The sequence below is a fragment of the Ammospiza caudacuta genome, chromosome 5 (assembly GCF_027887145.1).
Source record: "Ammospiza caudacuta isolate bAmmCau1 chromosome 5, bAmmCau1.pri, whole genome shotgun sequence".
Classification (NCBI taxonomy): domain Eukaryota; kingdom Metazoa; phylum Chordata; class Aves; order Passeriformes; family Passerellidae; genus Ammospiza; species Ammospiza caudacuta.
In genome coordinates, this window is record NC_080597.1 from 31,287,114 (window position 1) to 31,311,540 (window position 24,427).

Here is a 24,427-nt window from a genome sequence, read left to right on the forward strand (position 1 = left end):
AATTATTTTTCTGGTGCAATTTTTCATCTTGGGCTCATAAGGAAAGAGGGATTTCCTCACAGAGAGTGGAATGAGGCTCTTCTGTCTCTTTATGAGGACAGCAGCAGTGAGCACCCACTCCCCAGTCACCCAAAAAGGTGTGGGCACAGTAATACACTTTGGATTATTTACTTTTGTGAAGTGTGTAAAGCTGAGTGATCAGCCCTGTGCTCTTCTTCCACATCTAATTCTTGGATGAGTAGTGCTGCTCACATAGTGTCTTGGAATTAAAAGTGCTGTGAAACTGAATAAAGTCCTTCACATCTCTGAGTTATCATTAAAGGCTCTCTGCAGACTTGAACAACTGTATTCTGATAGTGGTTATGTTGAGGTCATGCTACCAGCCATCACAAACAGAAAGGATGGAAGTTTTATTTTAAAACCTAAACTAAAGCTGCTGTGCCTAGCTGTCCAACTTCAGCAGCCAACTTTTAGACTGAGTCCGAGAGGCCTGGACTGTGGCCCAGCATTGCCTTGGTGCATAAAAGCATGATACATTCAGGCAAAAACACGTGGAGCTGAGTACTGAAGTACAAGGGAGGAATAAACACTACAGAGTGCTTTCTGTCCCTGCAGCTGAGCTGTGGTGGCACTCCCAGATGAATGTTTGTCACACTGCTGTGTCTGAAAGTGGGGTTACAGGGGTCCTGTTTGGGTTTAAGGGCTCTTCAGAGTTCTCCAGGGTGCAGCCTTGCTATTCCCTGGCCTTCCCAGTGTGCTTCATTTAGACATGCTGGCATTGCTTTGAGACTAGAAGCATTGTGATGACATTAAGGGGAAGATGAAGAACACATTACTTTGATCCCTTCTCTTGCGTGATCACAGTTCACAGGAGTGCAGTGATTCTTTGAATACCTGCAACTGATTCTTTAAATACCACCTGCCACTTGCTCCAGCAACCACCCTGAGAAATACCATTACAGTGTATGTGTTATTATTTATTATACTTGCAAAAAGCAAGTATTAATCTCAATGAAGGAAACACAAACTTATGCTACAGCAATAATTTTATTACTCAGCACCAGGAACCACAGGACCACATGTGATCACTTTGCATGTGGCCCTACAGGTTGAGGCTAATAGGGAATAGGAGCAATAACCTGCACACCTGTTTTCAAGAGAAGTGCTTTTCACCACACTAGACCAAACAGGTACAACAAGGGTACACAGTACACAGCAGCAGCATAGGGATGTGTAAGATTGTGAGCAGAAGTGCTTTCTCCATTATATTTGATGAGGATTCCTTCATCTTTGTAAGGTTGGGTGCCCAGCCTGTTTCTCCTGAGACTCCTCCCAGCACTCCAAAGGTGGGATACATTTCAGTAAGGCTGGTTTATTCTGTTAGGTTAAGAACCTAACTAAGGTCTCTAGAGTCCCTCTGTGGTCTGAGGCAGAAGAGACAGGTTCAGAAGACAATCCATTCCATTAACTTTAGATGCCTCTCTTACAACAACATTCATTTGACTGGCTAAATGATGGGAATTTGGAATGAGATGAATCATGACCTAGAGGCACCCGCTCCTTCCCCTTGGCCACGATGAGGTATAAAACACAAGGTGAGAGGTGGGTGTTGCTTTAAGGTGCTGGGGATTAACCCAACCCAAGGGATGCCTGAGAGAGGTGCAGGGCCCATGTCAGGGAAGCTCCTTCAGCTGCCACATCAGGGGACAAGAAGCCCTCCTGCTTGAGCTGAGCAGCTGCCCCTTAGGGTGCCCAAGGGTCAGTGCAAGAAGGAAACAGAAAACCTTTCCTAGGCATTTCTCGGGCTTTGGTGTTCCCTGAGGAGGGATCAGGTTCTTCCTACAAGTGAGCAGGCAGGGAGAGAGAAGGAAAAAATGACTTCCTCAAGGCTATCAGTGGTGCAGTCAGCAGAGCTGGGAAGAAGAAGACATTATCCTTTTCCTGCTCCCCCCTCTAACAGCTGCCAGCTCATGCTCAGACGATGGGGGCTGCAGACACACTTTCAGACCCCTGTTTCTAGGATGAGTTCACTTGCAGGTGAAGTGCTTATATCCTTGTATCAGCCCCAATTGGTGCTGATTGGTGTATCAGCACCAACCTCAGAGTTTCTTTCTAAGCTTGTTTCAACACTGGTTTTCTGCCTAGCAGCCTTCAGTTCATCCATTCTCTTGTCACAAGACAGTTTTCTGGGGCAAGCAGGGAGATAGCGAAACCAGGAGACATTGCAGTATCTGGTGCCTATGCCAAAGGGAAGATCATAGACCTTGGAAATGAGCTGAGAGCTCTCCATCCCTCCCTTGTGGCTTTGCTTCCATGCCAGGAGCCCCCGCTCCTCCTGTGTTCCTGCAAGAGCAAAGTGAGGTTATGTTTAAAACAGCAGGGCTGCTTTGTGTGCCTCACACCCACTGCTCAAATCCCAGCAGACCCAGCACAAAATACAAATCCCTTCTACTTAAACCCTTCCAGCTCCAAAGAACTCTACAAATATTCACTAATGAGCTTCCAGACATTAATCCTTTTCCTGCAACAGCTTCCAGATAAGCAGCCTTCTCCATGCTTTCCATGGGAATCATGTATACCAAGAAGTTTTCACCTGCCACAGAAGATCCAAGAACTGTTCAAAGGGGAGATTCATGCAGTGCTGGGAAAGCAAGGCTGGATGTTAACTGCCCAGACAGACACTTCAGAGCAGCAGTTACTAGTCAGTCACAGGTATTTACCCTAGCCAAAGGAATTCCTAAGGGCCTGTAACTGCTGTGGCAGCAAAGAACCTCTTGGGAAAGGTACTAATCCTACCTGTAAATTCTGCCCAGAGGAGCTGATGATTGAAGGCTGCAGGAAAATTAATGAGCCAAAAGGAGACTGGCTTTCTGAGAAGCCTCAGACAGTAACAGAATCTTACAGAAAACAGCATCCTTTCTTCCTGCTCTTCTCCTGCAGCAGAAAAGAGGGTTTCCTCTCCTATTCTTATGCCCTCCCTCCCCATGCTAGATGAAAATCCAAGGCTCTTTGCTGCCTGTGAGGGCCAGCACCAGCCTTTCCTACTGCTTTCCACTTCTGTGGCTTTAGTTCAGCTTCAGTTTTAGCAGCTCCCATGCTGGCACACATTGGCTCCTTCCACTTCTTACAGCTGCTTTCCTCTCTCCTTTTAACTAGCAATATGGTTTTAGGCAGGTATGTTCCCTGAAAGATGCTTGCCAAATAAACCTTTTCTTCAGCCTGGGTTCTTCCTGACAAATTATTTTATTTTTGATAAGCTGCTGTTTTCCAGCCAGAGACCATTTCAGTGATGTCTCCTGTTCCTCAACTTTCTCTGGGAGGAGTGCAGTCACACAGTGTTTCACGGTTGCCAGCACAACTGTATCCATAGAACAGGAGTCATGAAAACAAAAAGTACCAGGGAACAAACCCTTGGACAGGCACAAACTACCAGCTCATTTCAGCAAATCTTACCTGGAATGGTGTTATCCAGGATAAATGCCAGAAATCCACCCACAAACATGCCAGTGGTGAGAAGCACCAGGATCACTTGGTCAAGCTGGATGATCCCTAGCAAAAAAAAAACCTTTGGATTGTGGTGTAGGAAGAGCATTTTACCTGTTTAAGCAGCAACATTTCTGGTGCCAAGAGGCTGCAAGCTGCATGCTTGCTTGGACTAGGCTTGCTTGGATGAGACTTGCAAATCCAAAGCAGAGTGTAAGATTTGGAGTGGAAGGGAGAATGATCTCACAGCCAGTTTCAGACCTACAGTTTTATTCTACATGATTATTCACAGACTCACAGTAGGCAGGAAATGGCTCATAAATACATTAAGAGCTTATGAACAGTGCAGACCCCAGCACTGTCTGAGAAAAAGCCACCTTCTGCTCCAAACACATTCAGCACCTGCACAACACCTAACAGCTCCCTACAGAGCACGAGCTTCAGTTCCCAAAGAAATGTGAGTATATTTAGCATGGGATTTCAGCACAAGCTCATCAGGTGTGATGTCTCCCCTTGAGGATGGCCATGAGCAAAGCCCAGTGGCACTGGGCATCTGACAGGACATCTACAGAGCATGGGGTTTGTGGGCCCAGCTCTTTAATCAGCCCAGCCAGCACACCATGTATGCTTTAGGAGAGGACACTGGCATTTGTGATGAAGACATCAGTCACACAAGACACAGTGAAGGGCCAGCTGCTGGAGAGCTGAAAATTTCAATAAAGTGAACTTGATGGAATTTAGTAGAAGAGTATTCTCTTGCATTTTGAAAGCACAGCATTTCATTGTGTATGAGCACATAAGAAAGCCTCATTCATTGACAACTCAGTCACTGACCATAAGGAGAGATTTCTGCACCAGATCTATGCATCCAGGGCAAAAGGCAATAATAGCCCTCAGAAAGAAACAGGCAACAGTCAAAGCACAGATTTTAGCGTTTTATAAGGAAAAAACTATTTTAAAAGATTTCTCTGGTCAGCCTTTCCTTCCATTTCATGCTGCAGAAAATGCTTCTGATGTCATTTCTTACCTGTTTTCAGCAGAGCACTATTTTTGCTTGCCCAGTTGGGAATTGTGAGGCCAGCAAATAGAGAAAATCCAAAGATAAAGATGTTTCTTGAGGAGTTCATATCTGTATACTGCACAGAGAAATTTCATACATTACATGCACAAAACTCTGGATTACTGTTGTGTTCATGAGATATGGTGGGATGCAAACTCTGGAATCAGGAATGGACCCAGCCCTGGTGCTGCTGGGGCATTTGTGATGCTGCAGTCCCCAGTGCCAGCCAGCCCTGCCCATGCCAGGGAGCCCTCTGGGATTCAGCCCCTCTGGGTACAGCCCCTTATCTTTACCTGAGGAATTACAAACATAAATGTTTGCATTTGCTGCAGTGTGGTTATAGCTGACACACTCTGTAAGAATCTGACTTCAAACTGAGGGTGCTGTGTGCAGTTTTGGGCACCACAATATAAGATATAAAGTGATTAGTGAGTGTCCAAAGGAGGGCCACGAGCATGGTGAAGGGTCTGGAGGGGAAGCTGTATGAGGAGCAGCTGAGGTCACTTGGCCTGTTCAGTCTGGAGAAGAGGAGCCTGAGGAGAGGCCTCACTGCAGTCTGCAACATGAGGGGAAGCAGAGGGGCAAGTAGTGATCTCTTAAATCTCATGACCTGTGACAGAAAATGGCAGGGAGCTGAGTCAGGGGAGGTTTAGGTTGGGTATCACGAAGAAGCTTTTCACCCAGAGGGTTATCGGGCACTGGAGCAGGCTCCCCAGGGAAATGGCCACAGCACCAGCCTGACAGAGCTCAGGAAGTGTTTGAACAATGTTCTCAGGCACATGGTGTGACTCTTAGGGTGTCCTGCTCAGAGCCAGCAGTTGGACTCGATGGTCTTGATGGGTCCTTTCCAGCTGAGCTTATTCTATGATTCTCTGTTTCAATGAAATGAAGTCCCCTTCGCCAGGGAGGCAGCAGTGCTCACACAGCTTTACCTGCAAACTGGAAATGCCCACTGCCACGATAACGCCGAACATCACGAGGAACATGCCTCCAATCACAGGGATGGGAATGCTGGCCAGCATGGCCCCAACCTTCCCCAAGATGCCGCTCAGGAGCATGGCACAGGCACCAGCAATGATCACCACTCGGCTCCCCACCTGCAGCAAGAGGAAGAGGAGGCAGTCACGCACTGACCGGCAGAGGAAGGCCAGGGGGCAGGCTCCAGAGGCAGCCTGTCAGGTAGGTGCTGCTGCTCTGGCCCTAGCACTGCATGGCATGTTCAGGGACAGGTGCTGTGAGCTGGGATGCTGACACTGAATGGGAAGCATCAGTGTCTGTGCACCATAGATATTTATCACATAAGGCACTCTGAAAGCACCACATCTATTTACTTATGTTATCCTCTCTCCTACTACTGACAGAACTTCAACAGTTTGCTATTAAACTGAAATTAAAAAAGAATAATAATTAAGAGCACAGTAATATCCACTTGTTCTTGCTTTAGCCTAGAAATATCTTGGCATACATACAAGCCTGGCACTGCAACGCCCCAGCCAGTTCACTGGACAATCCTTCTGCCAGGGTTTGGACTGACATCCAGAAGTGGCTTTCAATGAGGTATCCCACAATGATCCCTCCATTCCCTTCAGAGACCAGAGCTGGCTGGCTGCTCCATCCTAAGCTCTGGGATCTGATCTATCCTTTCTATGGTCAAAAAATAAGAAGTGAGGAAGTCTTTTGCTCTGTCCCTATCTCTCATCACCCATCTATCTTCAGTAAAACCATTTTTTTCTCATTTCTTCCCCTAGGCCTTTTCTTGGTTAAGCCCTACAAAAAAGATGGGCTGAAGGACCAAGCCATGCCCTTTACTCAGATCTGTTAGAGCATATGAATAGGAAAGAAAAAGTATCTGCCAAACAAAGGGTTGAAAGAGACATTTATATAGAAAGTGAAAAGGAAAGCAGCAGTATTCCTTAAACTTACAAGTCAAGATAAGCCTTGCCCACACCAAAACTTGGACTGCCAAAGAATAATGCTAAACTTACAATATTTGTGTCAGGGCAGCTCTGTAATCCTCTGCAAACATTTTATAATTCAATTAAATATTTTAATCCCTCCCTTCAAATATCTGAAGAATGTCTAATTACAGGACAGGCTTGTGAATGCTTTCAACAAAAACATTCTCAGTAACTAATAGTGTCTCTTTTTAAGTATTTCTTAAACATGTCAATTTAAAATATTTTAAGTCTTTCTTGATTGTGAAAGATAAATAAAAAAGATTTGGTGTGGAGTTTAAAAAAAAATCATGCATTGCCTTCAGGTGCTTCATTGCTTTTATACCCTGGCTGACTCTTGAGACACTATTACCATCTAAATGTTAGTTAGTAAAAGTCAACAGATCTATTTGTTCAGGATTAGAACAAAGATTCAAAGTCTCAATTTGCTAAAATGTTGAATTACCAAGTATATGGAGTTGGCCTTAAAAGCAAAAGACCTAATCCAGTGATAGCACTGTGACCATATTCTGCTAAAGCCACTAGTTTGGAGTTTGCTTCAATTACGTCAGGAAAATGATAAAATCAGTTCTCTTTCTTAAGGCTGAAGAAACTGCAGGGTTCCCCACAATATGTGGTGATTCTCAGGCCTTTATCTCTCTTTAAAATCCTCCTTTTCTTGGAAAGGAGTTCTCAATACTGGCATACTGGGCCTGATCAAGCAGTTTAAATATTGGTGCCTGGTGCCATGTAAGATGTTGCATTTTGGCAGCTTCTGGCAGCTTCTCCTTGCCTTATCTGTCAGCCCCTGTATGTATCTGAGATCTCCAAAGACTGCTCCAGTGGTGCTGGACATCTGTGTTTAAGAGAGGAAACAAGTCCCTTGTGTTTCCATTTGTTATGGAAGAATGTATTTCCCACGTACAAAAAGAAATTAAATCTGCCTTGTGCTCTCAGCACCCCCATCTGTCCCAGCCAGCGTGTTTACACTGATTTCAATTGACTGAGATGACACTCTATTTTCAGCAGAGGTGGGATCCAAGGGAAATACCTCTCCTGAATCAGCAAGGATGGCATGTCCTCCTGGAGGACTTGGCACACATTGTGAGAATACATGTCCTGTAATCTGGTAATTATGAATTTGGGCAGCATCCCATACATACAAGCATGCAGCAAACTGCACATCAGGAAGAGCTGGCTCAGGTAGATGGTTTGTATGCACAGACTCCCTAGTGACAATGCACACGTGGTGATGGGCTAAACTGGACTCCATGCAGACAACCAGACAGCCCTTGGTGCTCGAGGCAGCTGCCTCAGTCAGACACTAACACTGCCACGTGTGAAAAATAGTTATCGTGAGGTTTATGAAATCCAGTGAAATAAGCAATATTATAGAGTGGAAGCTGTAAGGATTTATTTACTGACTCACAACTCTTCTGGCTTATCACTGCTTGTTTGGCAATGATTTGAAAATGTTGTCCAGTTAGCCTAAATGTCTGGCACCCTATCCTATGGCTGCAAAGCTTAGTGAAAATCTTTGATCTGATTGTCCAGCTTATCTCTTTCTCCAATAAGTGCAATTAATATACTCAAGGGACTCACACACAAACCTTTGCAATCACATTTTGTAACCCTGAAGAAATAGTCTAAATCAATTTCACATGATTGCCATCCTTGGGTTATAGAAGTTGTGGAATTTGAAGCCCTATTAATATTCACCCTTTCCCTTTCTCTCCTCTCCCTCTGCATGCCCGTATGGGTTAGCTCAGATGTAGCATTGTCTCTCCAGCCTTACCTAGGCCAGGTATCTGAGTGAGTGCACTAATTCCCTATGCAGGCCAGAGGCAGAGAAAGGGAAGCACTGCTCACCTCTGTTAAGTCATTTGCAGTGCTGCTGAGCTGGTCACCAATGTGCCAAGGCACAATTTTCCCATGTTCTGAGTTATATATTGTTGAGGAAGATGAAACAGGAAAGCCTTATAAACATGATTGTCTGGCAAAAGATTTTGAGAATATAGAAACTATAAGCAAGATTGAAATGAAAGCAAGCTTTGAGATACCTCAGTTACTGAACAACTGGAAAACAATGGTATGGCCAGACTGAAGATAATCCCCTTTTGATGAAACAAGACCCTCTGCTTGCAGACAGGTCCAAGGGTCAGAGCAGACCCTACTCGGCAGAAAGGGTCCAAAGAGTTGTTTTTAGGGTTTAAAATGTAACACAATATGGTAATGTAATAATTCTTATAGGCTGTACGTAAATGCTATAGGATTTGTATATTGTACTAAATTAGTTAGTGAGAATTAGAATATTCAACACAGAAGAAGATTTATTGTATTGTAACAAGAACCTCAGTCTCTTACCCTTTTACTCTCTTACCCTTTAATGATCTTACCTTTTTTACTCCCTTACTCTCTCTCTCTCAGCCTCTCTACCCCTTTCCTCTCTCGGGCCAGCTCCGAGCTGCAGCTGGCAGCTCCCAGCAGGGCCCTGCACCTAGGCCCTTTGCAATAAACCCCAAGTTCCATCACCTGGCTGCAGAGATCTCTCGTCTCCGTCTGTCCCGACCGTCCTGGCCCCCGACACTCCGACAATATATAAGTTATAAAACTTTGGGGAGGCGGCCTGAGCTCACTGCCCAGGCCCAGCACACAGCCATGTGCACACCCCGCGGGAAGCCCTCCGGGAGGCACCGCCGTGCGGCCAGGCTCACCTTGGTGATGCCCAGGACTCCCACATTCTCGCTGTAGGACGTGGTGCCGCTGCCCGTGCCCCAGGCCCCGGCCAGCAGGCAGCCGATGCCCTCCACGCCGATGCCGCGGCTGATGGCGTGCTCCGGCGGCGGCGGGGCCCCGCACAGGCGGGCACAGGCGTAGTAATCCCCCACGGACTCCAGCATGGAGGAAATCACCCCGGCCAGGATGCCAAAGATCCCGGCCAGGCTTACCGTTGGCGTTCCCCACTGGCCTGCAAGTAAAGAGCTCGGTTCAGGTGGAATTTCAGGGTTTCATTTGCCCTGAAATCTGCCCCGGGGTAGGAAGAACAGCAGGAACTGTGTTCTGAACTGTGGCTATTCGCCTGATTTTTGACATGTCCTCTCCTCCTGGTAAGTGGAGGTGGAGGCAGGAGTAGGCAGGATGGGGAAGGGCAGGCGGCGGTACCTGGGTAAGGCAGGCGGAACCAGGGAGCCCGTGACAGAACGTCCCCGCGGCTGTCTGTCCGGGCCAGGTGGCCGTAGGCACTGGGGGAGGCAGGGAGGACGCCGGTCACTGTCAGCACGTAGCACAGCAGCCAGCTCAGCGAGAGCCCCAGCAGCACCTGCCCATCACAAGCAGCAGTGGGGGCTGGTTAGGGTATGGATGCGTCCTCAGCACGGCTGCGGTGGACAATGTGTCCCCGCCCGACCCTTCTCCCTGCACACGGACGGGAGGCAAAGAGGCAGCAGGAGCTCCTGGTGGCCCTCTCTTCTTCTCTCCCTCCCTCCCAATAATCAGGGCCATGGGGAGCTTTCTCCTCTCTGCCCCTTACCACACAGGCTCAGCTGGGAAGCACTCACTCATCTGGAAACGAGTGGAAAGAGCCCAGGCAGCTCAGGGTGGGTGAGACCAGTCCCTGTCACAATTACCTGGTATCCAGGAACCCCAACATACCGGGAAGATCTGGAAGAGGTAGACTGGAGAGGAGTGGGACTTCTTGCCTCTCTGGTAAGATGGCAGCGGCACAGCAATGTGTTTCAAGTACTGAGAGAACAGAACTATGAAAAAAGTAGTCCTAGAAGGAGGGAAAATGAGACCATAAACAAAGGGAGTGCCCAGCTGCCCACCTGTCCCCACACTAAGTGAACACCCGCTACCCAAGAACTAAGGACTCCAGAAGACCCATGAAAACAGGCTCTCAGCAACAAAGGGTGGCTCTCCACTCCACCAAGCTAGACAAGGAACAAGCTTTCCATCACAATCTACTGATAGCTCTGCATATTTGCAAATAACTCTTTTACCTTTATTGTTTCAAGACTGACACCCCAGGCAGTGCACCTGTGAGCACGACACTGTTGCAGAAAGGTTAAAAATGCCTCATAATTAAAAGAAAGACCTGACAGACATGCAAGGTGCAGGTTCTGCCTGTGTAATTCAGATATACTAGAAATACAGGATTTATTCTTTCCTGATTTCAGGTTTTGTTCTTCAAGAGGCAAAAAGCTCCTGTAACACAGAGTAAAAGAAGAGGATTTGGTTTGGCTGTGTAAATCCCTGTTTTGAAAGAAAAACCCATGCTGGGACTGTGGGGCTGCACATGGTGCCCTCAGAGGCCTCCCAGCCAGCCAAGAAGGGGAGAGCATGGCTCTGTGTCTGCGAGGGCTGAGCTGAGGAGGGGCCCTCCATGGCAGGGCTGTTCCCTGTGTCCCTGCAGCACCCGGGCCTCGTGACAATGGAAGTAACTGCAGCTGCAGCTCCTCTCCCATCCCTTGTGTAGGACACATCTGGAACAGCAGCACATCTGGGTGCACTCACAGCCTGCCCCCCATGTGCCTTTTGCCCAGAGGGGCCAACCAGAGGAAGCTGGAGGCTACCACATGTGGAGAGAGGGCAGGGACTGGGCATCCCACTTCAACTGCTGAGCTGCTAGAAGACCATGGACATTTCCTGAGTTAGCCAGGCCTCTGAAGGCCTCCTCATTATTTTACAACAAATTTAAATTTTACAGATAGAGTGAATTTATCTGGATAGGATTTGGTGAGAAATCAGTTGCCCCAGCTGAAGTGCACTGACTTCACTGGAAAACTGGTAGTTTTCCCTATGTGAAAAGGTGACAAATTGTAGGTGCAGTAGTCAGGGACAGGCAGAATTCCAACAGTGAAAAGAAAACTCTGTCCTCACTTCTCTGCAAAGACACTCCATGCCATACACAATTCAAAGCACTGGATGACCGGAGGGAGAAAGTCTGAGGAGGAACTGGTTTCCATTTTTGGTTTTAATGCTACACAGACTGTGAGTGCCCATTTTGTCCATTTGCATAAACAGAAGTGCTCAGCAGCCTTAGGACTCTGGAAGGAACAATTCCTCCTACTCATGTGAAGACAATACATAAAGCACCAACTATTTCAGCATAGAATACCTGGATGCTCAAGTTGGTCATTTTAGGAATGTCTTTTAAACTTAAATAACGGGTGTGTAAGACAGTTTGTGTAGACAACTGTGACAGAGACTGCACACACATGGGGAAGGCTTGTACCACTACTGACCTATGGACTTTGTATTTTTACAAAAATCAATGATTTTTTAACTCATGTTTGGGTTTTGCTTTGTTGCTGAGAGCTTAACCTCCTGCGGATTGGAGGAGAATGACTATGTCACATGGCTGCCTTGCACAAGCCTGTCACATGTTGGTGCTCAACATATAAACCTTGAAGCCAGGGGAACTCTGCTACAGACTGTGACACTTGGTTTCATATTAGAGGCAGATGATTTGTGTACTCTCATCTTTCCCACAGAGATGTGAGACTTACAGGAATGCTATGCCCCAGTGCTGCCCAGCCATATCTCCAGCTGACTCAAACAGAGGTAGTCCAACCAAGGTGATAGTGGGGGCAATTGTCAGAGGGCCAATGAACCTCATCAGAAATCCAATCAGGCCAGAAAATCCAACGAAGATTTGAAAACAAGAAGTTACAATGATAGTTCCTTGCACCTGGAAAAAAAAACAGAGGTTGGAAGGGACTCCAGCTGTTGAGCCTTTTCCTCATGTGAGTGCAAATCCAGCATGAGAGCCAGGCTCAGTCTCTAGTTACAGAGTGGCATAGAGGCCTCCTGCTGACAAACCTGGCTAAGAATTACATGTGGGAAGGACCACCAAAGCAGCAGCAAAGCAACTCCCCCCTTGGCCGATGGACTTTTGTTCCAGAGATCACCTCCTCCCTGTCCTCTTGGGCCACCAAGCATGCATCACCTGCCCTGCACTCTCCTGCCTGCTTGCCCAAGTCAGGGGAAAAGGTCTTGCCCCAAAAACAGGAGCAGGTCCATGGTCTCCACTGATCTTCCTTTTGGGAAGGGCTTGGGTCTCTTCAGCACACTGCTGAAGCAAGTGACTCATCACAGCCTCTTTTTTTTTCCTGAGTATCAGTTTCACTCTGGGAGCACATTTATCACCCTGAACTTCCCAGTGTTTGACAATCACTGCCAAGGAGCCAGCAATTACATTCTGAAATGCTGCTCACCTCAGTGTCAGCTTCAGGCAGGGGCAAGGCTGCTCTCTGCCTTCTCAGATTTGGTAACAAGCCCAGGCTGCAACCTCTGTGGTGCTGAGCACCTTCCTCCCCCAGCTCCAGGGGCTGGGTGAATGACCCAGGCTGAAACAAGACGTCAGCAGTGCCCTTGGGATAGATTTATGTGTATCAGCAGAGAGCAACCTGTGCTGCACAGCAAACCCCTGGTGAGCTTTCAACACTTCCCAAGGGGTTTGGAAAACACACCAACAAATGGATCCACAGAGGCAAATTTGGTCACTTGCTCTGATAAAGGCAATTGATGTAGAATAAGGCCGTGAGATCCCTGACTTTTCCCCCTCCCTTCTGATTACCTAAGAATGTCCTTTTCCTTAATATTTACAGTACGTTTTGCCTTGCATTTTTTTACTAGGTTTCCTGTGCTTAGACACAGTTGTTTCCTATAAAATATTTTCCCTCCCTTTCTTCTTCTGGGCTAACCTTGCTTTATAGAGAAGGGATCTGACTGGACCAGTGGAGACTTTGCAGGGACCATAAATCACATGAGGAGGTCTGCATGTCCCCTGTTCAGCAGCAGTGAAGCACCTACTTTTTTTGATAGAGAATAGATGCTTAGAAAGCTGCAACAGCTTGAGGGCCAAGGTTCATTTGGAATAGAAGTTTTTCCAGCCGTGATGGCCATGATATGGTCAGGCACTTTACTGAAAGAAACAGCCCTGATACAGAGCAGGTGCCACTGAAAATGTAATATACCTCTCGCATCCGTGTCTGCCAGACTTGGATGAATTCTGGTGAAGAAGCATTCACCAAGGTGGCATTGTTTGTCCAGGCAGGGCACTTCCAATTGGGGAGAGACAGCATTGCCAAGGTGGGGGTCAGAAATGTTAAAGTCCCTCCTTGAATAATAGGCAGCCTGGAAGGAAAGCAGAGGGAAAAAAATGACAAGTGAGAGTGCTAGAAACTCTGCTCTATAAGGGTGAGAGAAAGGAAAGCAAAATAAATTTAAAAATCAGTCTGCCCATGGACTCTGACAGGATCTTTTGAATTGTTGTGGCAGGTCACTGTCACTGACCATGGGGAGGAATTGCTGCCCACTGCACACAAGAGCACTGCCATGGGGTAAGAGCTGAGGTTCAAATACCGGCAATGGAGGGGCACATGGGTGCTACAGCCCAACCCTGCTACCCCTGTTAAGGAAGAAGTAGTGCTTCTAATGGCTGATGAGACCACAGACATGCACAGAGCAGGAAAAGTCTGGCAGGGGAAGAAGACCAAGGAAGAAAGACGGTGAGATGCTGAAGAAAAGTTCAGTCAATCTTGCCAGTATCTAGTTGCTGCCTCTCTCCCTTTGGCTGCTTTGGTTTTCTTCACAATGTGCTCATGCACACAAGGGCATGCACTAAGTACTCTCCATGTCACAACAATCCTCAGTCTGAGGGTGATAGAAAATGTGACTTGGAATTTAGCACACTGGGTTTTAATGCCAATTCCTCTTCTTCACTTCCACTGAAACTAGAAAGGAAACCTGCATGGAGGGGTCTGTGGGCACTGACTGGGTGACTGGGGAGTCCTTGGCTCTCCCCCCATACCACATGTCTCCTGGCTTAGAGTATCTCTCCCTCTGGGAATCCCTCAAAGTAGCAAGGAACTTGCATCTCCAGAGGAGTTCAGCACTGGCTTCATGCAGGGATTTATACAGCAGACCAATGCTCCTTTGAGCTGCACCAGCCTCTTTTTCCATGCATGAAGAAATGGAGACAGAGACCTAAAAGGTCTGACTGACTCCTCAAAGCTCCACATACGCCCCCATTGCAGTGCAAGTATTTTTAACCATTCCTCTAGTGTGCTTGAAAAATCCTAAGCTGCCTGAGGGTGGGCAAAACATCCCTGAAACAGCCAAGGGAAATCTCCAAGGTGCCTCTGTTTTCCTTCTTTAGGGAGCACCCTTAGGAGGAGCCCCCAAAGCAACCTCTCCTTGTGCCAGGAGCTCTCATGGCACCTGTTCAGAAAAGCCATGGGACGGCAATTCAGGTGACTGCTTTGGCAGGGCACAGCTTTCCCTGAAACAGAGGAATTTCTAACGTTCTTGAATTAGGGGATAGTGTAGCTGTAACAGACCATGTCTCTGTCACCTAAACCAAATATTTATACTAGGCATGTGCAACTGAAACACTGTCAAAGCTTTGAAACAACTTTGCTGGGCAAGGCACAAGAAACAAACAAAAAGAAACAGAGAAGGCCCAGGGCCATGACTTGGAATCTAATAATAGATTTAAAGTTTCTGTTGTGTTGGTCCCTAAGATATTTCACAGCCAGTGTTGCATGGGTGTGCCCAGTGTTGCCATGGGTAGGCTCAGAGGAAAATGGGGTGCCAAGGTGATGCTTATGGGGTACACTAAACTCTTTCCTGTGGGGTTTGCAAGAGGGAAAGCTGCAGAAATAGGGAAGGCAATACTATGTTTTGATAATCAGTATATGATGTCCAAGCATTTACTAAGCAGGACTCACCATAACAGCAAATGACCTGTGTCTCCCCTCAGGAGCCTCTGACAGTGTCTCCAGTGACTGTCTGGGACCCACTGCTGCTTTTTCATGCTGTGTAACATGACTGAGCTGCAGGTGGCAGTGGGTCAGCTTTTCCCTTGGCTGTTGCTTCATGAATGTCCTCATGCCTTACAGTTGGGGTCAGCAACAAGGCAATTGCACCCTCAGCATGGCAAAAGCCATTCAAGTTTATCCCATGGGAACAGATCCTTACCACTTAATTTGACCTGTTGTACCGCAATCAGCTATTCATCCATGGGGGAGAGAGGCTCTCTGCTACTCTTTAATCCCCAGTTAACAGACAGCAGGGGACATTACAGCTCTCAGGAATGCACTCAGGCATTTGGAGGGTGCCTGGGAGAACTCAGAATGCCTGAATTGCACCAGCAGTGACGGTCATGGACTCCAGCCTGAATTTAGCTGAAAACCCAGTTTCTCTGTTTTTTGTGGTCAAGGTGCTCCTCTTTCCTCCACTAATCCTGTAACAATGTAGAAGCAGAGCACTCCTCAGGAAGTTTGTCTACAAACACTTCTTAAGACTAAGAGAGACAGAAAAGTTTCGGTAGTGAATGAAGCAGGAGGAAGAAAAACATTTAGTGGAACTGGCAGTTGACCAGTGATTAACCAGAGTCCCTCAGATTCAGAAGCCAAAGAATGTATAGCTTTTGTCTTTGAAGCAAAAACCACAGGTTCCCACCATACTGGAGGAAAAAACAGCCTGTGGAAAGACAGAGACAGCCCAGAGTTGTGACAAGGCAAATAGAAGAAATGTTTCAAGATCAGCAAAGATACAGGGTCTTTCTGGAAAAGGGGAGTACTTGCAGTCATCTCTGTCACTAAATACTTCTTTTTCTGGGTACTGAATAGCAACTCCATGCTCATCTCACTGCTAGCTGCTCATCAGCAAAGGATTTACCTTTTATGCCCCAAATCCCTGAGCATGGGAAGTGGCACCACATACCAGGATGTGCTGCTGAACTCTTCCCTGAGTCCCTAAGTGGTGGCAGATGGACTTCACCCCTAGAGTTTCCTGTAGAATCTGTTTTCTCTTGACCCTGGGCCCAAATCAGAAGGCTCCTGCCTCAGCTGGAAGATCCCTGGAGTAAGGAGCAAGCAGGTACTTTTTACTGCATGTTGCAATGCTCTATTATTTTGAGGACAGATTCCTTGTAAGCCCAACAAAAGGTATATGAAGTATCAGGAGATGGAAAATTCGGAGCAGCAATGTAACCCTGCAAAGTTTCAGGGTGCTTTGGCATGGACCCTGATTGCCCAAGGGTAACAAATGACTCACTGTTAAACTCTAAACAGAGTGGTGGCCTAGCACCCAGTAATTGCTCGCGTTCTCAGTTCTCAAATTTGGCCTACCTCACTCCAAAGAGGACTTGCAGCAGGGTGCAAATTCCTGAGACAAAGATGATGGTGCTGATCAGGTGGCTCTGGGTCAGTAGGTCATGCTGGAGGCAAAGGCCTTTGGAGAGCATCAGCGGGACGGCTACAAGACCTCCTATGGCAGTCAAGAAGTGCTAGGAGCCACAGAGAAAGACTGGGTGAAGAAGGACACAGACCTGGCTGTCTGTTATTACTGTGTTGTTGAGAGAACTCACAGATTTGTGCTATACTAAAATTACCCATCCCATTACCCATCCTCTCTCTTTTTTTTTTTTTTTTTTTTGACAGCTTTAATGCTCTGTTAGGGGCTGTTCCAAAGCACCTACAAGAATTGCAATGCACCCACTGAAATGTCTCCTCCTTTACATGCCCAAAGACCTTTTGTAGTGCTCTGGACTTCCCAGGCCACTGTCAGACACAACCAGTTTATCCCCAGCATCTGCAGACAAAGCTGTTGGACATACTTTTCCAGGAAGCTGTGGGCCTCCCAAGGAACAGGGAGAGAGCAATCAGGCAAAGTGAATGCAAATATTTCAGTCCATCTCATTGGCACCACAAAAGATGACATAAAAAGTTGGCAAATTGGAGCTACACATTTTTTGCCATCAGTAGCTTTTCTCACAGAGCACAATTATAGATAACCATAAAAAGTGAGTGCCAAAGAATGGAAGAATTGGGCATTGTGTTTGTCAGAGGAGTCACAGACATTCCTACAATGGCCTGTTGTTAATGACTAAATCTGAAAACAATTTTTAAACCTCTTTTTATTTTAATTATTAACCTATGTTGTTCACTCTCACTTTGGAACACAGCACTGCAGAGGTGGAACTGGTGGCACTCAGAAGCACACTTTATTCACTACAAGCAGGTTTTATTAAACTTATGATGCAGATGTGTTGGGCTGATACACTCTAAATTTCTATTTAAGAAAACAAAGTACAAAATTCCACCAACCTCCAAGCACAGTCCGTCATTATCTTAATGACTCTGAGGTCCCTTTTCCCACAGGCTCCCAATCTAGCATGGCATTGGTGGCACTGGGCCATTTAACACACCTGGGCACAGACACCAGCCAAAACAGCATGTGGCCTGAGTTTTTGCTGCCATGGGAAGGCAGAAGTTCAGAAAGTCTTTACACTTTTGGCTACCTTCAGCCAAGGTACCCAACATGTTCTTATTAACTGACCCCAGCCCCAGGACTCTGCCTGACCATTTGCACTTCAAAGGGTGCAATGTAGCTGTGGGCATGATGATAATAATCAGTGCTCAGGATGTGGACCAAAGGACGTGAGCTCACTCATATCCAGCCTCAGAGCTCCATTCAAGCCCTGTGAAGGTACAACACTCCCAAATTCAGGTTTCACCCCAATTAACTGGCTGAACAGCCACATAACTTTCCCCTTCTCCCAGCCTGCACCTGCTTTCCCGTCTCACCTGAATGCCCAGCAGGATGCACAGATACCAGGGAGGCACATCTGTGACAGTGTAGCCAAGCTTGGTCCCACTGTGGCTAGTGCCTCCACCCTCCTCTGGGCCCCAGGCAGCATGAGCTGGTGAGAAATGGCAGTTGCTCCTACGTTTACCCTGGACAACAGGAGAGACACTTTGTTAGCCACAGCCTGGCCCTGCAGATGCCCAGCAGCTGCCTCTCTTGCAGCCATGCTCCACATCTGGCAGGAATACCTCCTGTGCAGCTTTCAACAGTGCCACAATATTAAAAACAAAACAAAACAAAACAAAAACAAAAACAAGGAGGGGAAATTAAAACAGAGGCACAAAATATATATGGAAAATTTTTGTATGTGCTAGTGTGTCTAGGCCTGAAGAAACAATAGAGGGTGTCTCAATCTCAAAGGGACATCCAAAGTGTGTTAATATCATTAAAATCTAGTTAAGGACGAAGAAACTGACACCAGAAGCAAGGAAGAGTGTGCAGTGGGCTTATCGGTGAAAGCTGCACTGTCCTCTGGTCCCTGTACCTCCTGCCAATTCCACCCAAAAAGCATTTTTTATAAAACATTCTAAAACACCTGGCTGCCACTAATTACTGAGTAGAAGCACATTTTATATTTCATTTCCTGGGTCTTCTCTTTCAATCTCCTTATGCTTACCTTTACCAGTGCTGTGCCTTGATAAAACACCTGCCTTTTGTCCCACTAGAAAACCCTGCTCCTCCAGAGGAGCTGGCTGAAACACAGGGACACCAGTGGATGGGAAATCCCAGCATCCATGCCAAAGGAGCTGCCTGAAACTGCTACCCAGGAAGGCTTGGATCTCCTGCCAGGCAGGCAGAAGCCCCAGGGCTTCCCAGGGAGCTCTATGCTTTACAGTGTTTATTTACATAAAGACGCATTTTGCCAAGGAAAGCAAAGTAGTGCTTTGCTTCATTTGCCACAGCTTTTAAGTTGAGCAAATTCTCCTGGTTGTCCGTGCCTCGTTCCAGCCCACTCTGACCCCTGTGCACACACAGGGTAGAAGGAGGCTGCCTGGGAAACCACAACACTTAGAGCCAGATGCAAAAGCTAATTAAGATCCCAAAGCATTTGTTTCGTTGGCCCATCTCCAACCAGCAAGTCCTCAGCATCCTGGCACCAGAGGGCTTTTCTGGGCTGAGATGCCTTGCTCTATCAGGCAGGGACAGAAACCTGCTGTCTGGAGAAGCCTAATCAGTTTATCTGCAGCAAACTTATTTTTGTTTTGTGTTTTTAATCCTCCAAGTCCTGCAGGAACCTGAAGACACCAAAATACCCATCATAATAGCAAGTAACACTCCTGGCCTGTCAACTGGTGGGGGCAAACAGTGCTGTGGTCAGGAACAGATATAAAATCAATGTTGCATTCTGTTGTAAGTCTTGCAGGTGTGGCAGATTATTACCAAAATCATTTGCCTGAAACCTCCAGGTTTGCATTCTCTTGGTTGAGTCTCCAAAGTCCCATTTTAGGTCATGCTGTTGAAAACAGGCCATGTAATCCCTAAACCCCCAGACCTTCATATTGTCATTGATCTGAACTGTTGTGTGAGGGGTGTGGAACTCAGGTTGTAAGGGTGTCATTGAATTCATTATGAATTTCTTTGTTCAAGGGCCCCCCCCAGCAGCACCCAGCTCGAGCTGTTTCTACTGCAGTACCACTCAAATAAACAGCCTTAATCAACTTAAAGCCTGAGACTCTGCCCTGGAATTCCTGTGCTGGAGAAGCCTCTTTAACAAACACAGCATATTTATCCAGCCTGGGCAAACTGGGAGCATTACAGATACTTCAAAATAGATAGGTGAAGGCAGATTTAATTCAAACTGACTCAGGCATAAACTTCAAGAGAAAAAGGTGTTCCTTAATAACTCCCTGTGCTGACATTTTCATTTCAGAACAAGAGAGCCTGAGCCATGGATTAACAAATGTACAGCAAGGTACTTAAGACTGCCCATGCATGGAATTATTTGGAGACAATTACTTCTGAATTACACCATGGGTGGACAAATGCTAAGCTAGGCAGACAGCAGTAAGCTCCTTTCTTTTCACTGCAATTTCCCCTGTATTAACCAGGAGGCATATTCCAGGCAGGCAGAGCCTGTGCCAGTAACAGCCCCACATGATCATCACATGAGTGCTTGACCCTCCCCAGGAGCTGCAGGGGAGTGAGCAGGGCTCATCAGGAAAAGGATGGAGTGAAGATATCAGGATGAGAAAGGAGCAGAGACACTGGACTCAAACTGAAATTAAGGAGGTACCATCTTAAAATCTGAAAACACTTTTTTGCTGTGAGAGTGACCAAGCACTGCACAGGTTGTCTAGAGAGGTTGTGGCTTCTCCATCCTCAGAGATATTAAAAACCTGTCTGGACACAGCCCTAGGCAGCTGGCTCTGGACAGCCCTGCTTGAGCAGGGGTTTGGAAAAGGTGATCTCCAGCATTCCAACCTCAGCCAGCCTGTGAGGCTGAGATGCTGTCAAGAGAACAAGGCAGGAGCAGTCTGGAGCAGGGTTCTCAGCCCAGCTGCTCCCACGAATCCAGGGGACCAGTGCACCTTCCCTGTGCCTCAGGCTCCAGACACAGCACGAGAGCCCTCCATCACACCTTAAGTAAGTGCATCAAGGGGGCAGTCAGGAACGGAACTGCTTGAACCACACGTAAAAGACCTTTGTGTTCTACCTTCTCTAGGGTTATTCAAACCATAAAAATTCACAAGTCTGATATGTTACGGCAGAACAAGATAAAATGGAGAGCCTGTTAAAAATAATGAAAGAAAACCGACTCTGAGCACTTCCCTGAGGCTCTGCCCACAGCTGGCACAACACCTCCCCTGCACACAGCAAGCTCACCCAGAGCTACACAAGAAATGTGGGACTTGTACACTAGGAGGTTAAATGCTTCCTCCAAGGCAGCACAGACAGGTGGTCTGTATTGAGGTAGCAAGATGTTTGTAGGACTCCACTCCCTCACACCTGCTGACGGAAAATAAGCAGAGTTTTTAGTTTCTAATGGAGGTGACCCCTGCTTTGGGATAGGAAGAGGGCTGTCATATCCCAGGACCTTGCCCATGGCTGTTATAGCTAGCAGTATTGTCAATGTTCCACACAGCCCTGGACTGGCACATCATTTACAGCTTTTACTACACATCTGTAATTCTACAGGGTGCCCTCCTCAGCTGACACCCAAATCTCTTCTTCACCTACATTTCTAACAATTCACCTCACTGGAAATACATCCAAAAGACAAGGAAACACAGTCTTTACTCAACTAAAATTCTATTGTAATTACAAATACATAAATACATAAAATTCTATTGTATTACGAATACATAAAATGCTATTGTATTACAAATACATAAAATGCTTTACACAGGAGCACAGCTACAATCTCACCTGTTTTTCAGTACAGATACACATGCACTGCCATTCATCTACATTATCATTTTAGAAATAGTGGAGGGAAAAGAAGTTAAAAGGGTGCCAGAGAGTAGAAAGTATGCTGAGCCTGCAGCAGCAGCAGGGGCTGTAGTGAGGAAATCATTCCTCAGATTCTTGTCAATAAGAGCCGAGACAGAAGTTTAGCACACACCAGAATCATTGCAGCAGCCCCAGCCCCTGGCTTTCCCCTTCTCCTCCTTCCACAGGGTTTGCACCTCTTTATGCAAGAATTACCCTTCAGAGAGCAGACTCACCTCAAAGCTGGGGTTACCTAGCCCATTGATATCTTTCTCTGAAGAGGGTGTCATGCCTTCTGTTTGCCTTCACCAGCTGCCTTGAAAAAGAACCAGTCAGAATAGGAAAGCGCCCCAAATTCCCACTCCTTTCAGTCAAAACAGCCCCAAAGAAATGGGGTGAGAAGATGCAGAAGCTGGATTTCAGGGGCCAAACAGTGCTCAGTCCTAGCTATTCATGTGAACTGTATTGCAGAAGTATTTCATTTTCTTGGGCTTATATAAGTGACTCCTTTCCTCCAGCTGATTAGAGGATTGGCATTCAAACAATCTGGAAAGCAGCCCTTCCCTGGAATGAGAGAATCAGTAACTGCTGGCAGAAAAACTTCATCCACAGGTAAGGATGCTGGAGGATATCAGAGAGGCATCCCACACAGCCTTGGAAATTGTTGCTTCATTACTGTTTCAACAGCAACTTGCATTTTTGTCTGGGTTGGGCCTGTTTGAATATCTTTGTCATCATCTTTGGGACATTCAATTACTAGACAGTTTCACTTACTTCATATATAAACTACTGTATATTTTAGCTGATATACAAACATTGTAATCTTGTAGGATACTCCTATTACAGCCTGAAAAGAATGAAGCTTTTTTCTGTGAATTTATTTATGGCAGCGACCAAGGACCAAGTGTTGGCATATATGTGTTGTTTAGCTTAAATAAATTTGAAATACAATGAGTCATAGTTGTAATATTGTGAGATTTAGAATACTGTTTGCTTAGCTTTAGTTGCTTAGCATGAGCAGCTGGATTTCCTGAAGCCTTGAGCCACAAGCTGTGGACTTTCATAGAGATATTTTGGCTGAAATACAGTTAATTTTCCAAGTAACTGGTACAGTGCCATGTTTTGTCATTAGGATAAAGAATATTGATAATATACTGATTATTTAGCTGTAATATTTATGCTGAGTCTAACGCTTTTTTAGTTCCCCATGTTCTGCCAGTGAACAGGTACAAAAGAAATGCAAAACAGAAGATAAGGATGCTACAACCATCAACTCAATAAAATAAGGCAATGGCCTGCCTGCATGAAGACAGAGAAAGAGTTCAATAAGATATTAGAAGACCCAGACCAAAAATCCCCACTGGACTAAAAAACTGCATTAAGAGCACATGAAGGGCAGGTGTATAATCTTAAGCACATAATTGCCTGGGATTTCTTTGTTCATGGTCCCTCTCTGAAGGTATCCACTCAAGTTGACGTGCTGCTGTACTCTCTATTAAATTCTTTATTTTATAAATTCTGATGCCTGAGACTCTTTTGTAGGAAAATTATGGTTGAGTCCAAATGAGGAAGAAGTGCACCTGAGAGCATATGTATGTGTGTGTGTGTGTGTGTGTGTGTGTGTGATGAGGAAAGGAACACTCACTGGCTGATGGAGCTGCTTACTGTGATGGATTTTGGTCTCTGCTGGTGTAATCTTGGAGGGATGTGTGGTGTGGGTGTGACTGACTCCTGGAACACTGAGACAGTGGCTTCTCCTTTCACACAAGTATCAGAACATGCCACCAAAGAGGGATAGAAAACATAAGATTGAAAAAAGATGACTTCAGGTCATCTGATTATCCCTATGCAGCTAAGCATCCTAGCTCATGACCATCAGATGGCCAAAGCATAGTTACCCTTTTCTTAAAGTTGCTAATGGTGTTAATGCTCCATCAAACCATTCCAGCCACCCTACCCCTACTTAGATCAAATTCTATTTAATTTAATGGCTTCCTAAGGCAGTGAGCTTCAATTGCAAAGAACTCCTTCAGAGGGGGGCATGTTATCACCTACACTTTTATCTCCTGGTTTCCTTGAAGGATGCAGTGGAACTGAAATAAACTCCTGTCCCTATTCCTTCTGTAGAGCTTTGGTATTCTCAGATCTTCTCTTGAGACCAGGACTGCATTACAGGATAGGACAACATTGCTCTAAACACTATCAGTGAAGTTACATCCTGCTGGACAGATAAATTCTAAGACATCAAAATCACTGAATCATAGGATAGTTTGTGTTAGAAAAGACCTGGAAGGTCATAGAATCATAGACTCAGAAAGGGCTTGGTTGGAAGAGACCTTAAAGATCATCTAGTTCTTGACTAGAGTAGCACAATATTCCTCTGGGGCTAGTCTATCTTCTCAGTAAATTTTTATTTTTATAAAAATACCTGTTAATTTCAGCCCAGCATCTGTTCAATGACTCCTCAGTCCTGCCATAACCTTGTATTCAGATGAGACCCAGGCATTCAGTAACCAGGGCTTCTTAAACAATTTAAACTTGTTTAACATCCAAAAGACCAGGATGCATAACAACACCTGTGTCACCTAGACTAGCATGTGGTACTGCCCACACAAAAGAGTATTAAGTGAACAGGATGAGAAGAACAAAATGATAATAACAACATCAATCCTTTTCCTCAAAAAAAGCTGGGCAGAAAACCAGATTCCCCCCCTGGGAAAATGCAGTGCAAAACATACACTTTTTAGAGTACCAAGAGGTTATAGATTGTAATAAAAAACACATGAAGGAAGTCCTACATAGCCAAAAGCCTGAACATTAAGCCTGTTAGGAATGAAGAGTTTAACAATACCCACCTCTGGTCAAC

The 24,427-nt window shown here is 46.0% G+C and overlaps 1 protein-coding gene across 1 annotated transcript; it reads right to left on the reverse strand.

Moving 5' to 3' along the window:
* Positions 1-1,155: 1,155 nt before the first annotated feature.
* Positions 1,156-21,851, reverse strand: LOC131558022 (solute carrier family 23 member 1-like). The gene is made up of 12 exons (XM_058805571.1): positions 21,798-21,851; positions 18,072-18,221; positions 16,614-16,771; positions 13,455-13,614; positions 11,985-12,166; positions 10,129-10,249; positions 9,640-9,796; positions 9,192-9,445; positions 5,476-5,640; positions 4,511-4,619; positions 3,454-3,549; positions 1,156-2,343 (listed from the first exon to the last, which is right to left on the reverse strand). Exons 1-12 carry the CDS (start codon positions 21,849-21,851, stop codon positions 2,060-2,062), a joined length of 1,890 nt encoding a protein of 629 aa, XP_058661554.1. The 3' UTR covers positions 1,156-2,059.
* Between the last annotated feature and the right edge of the window lie 2,576 nt (positions 21,852-24,427).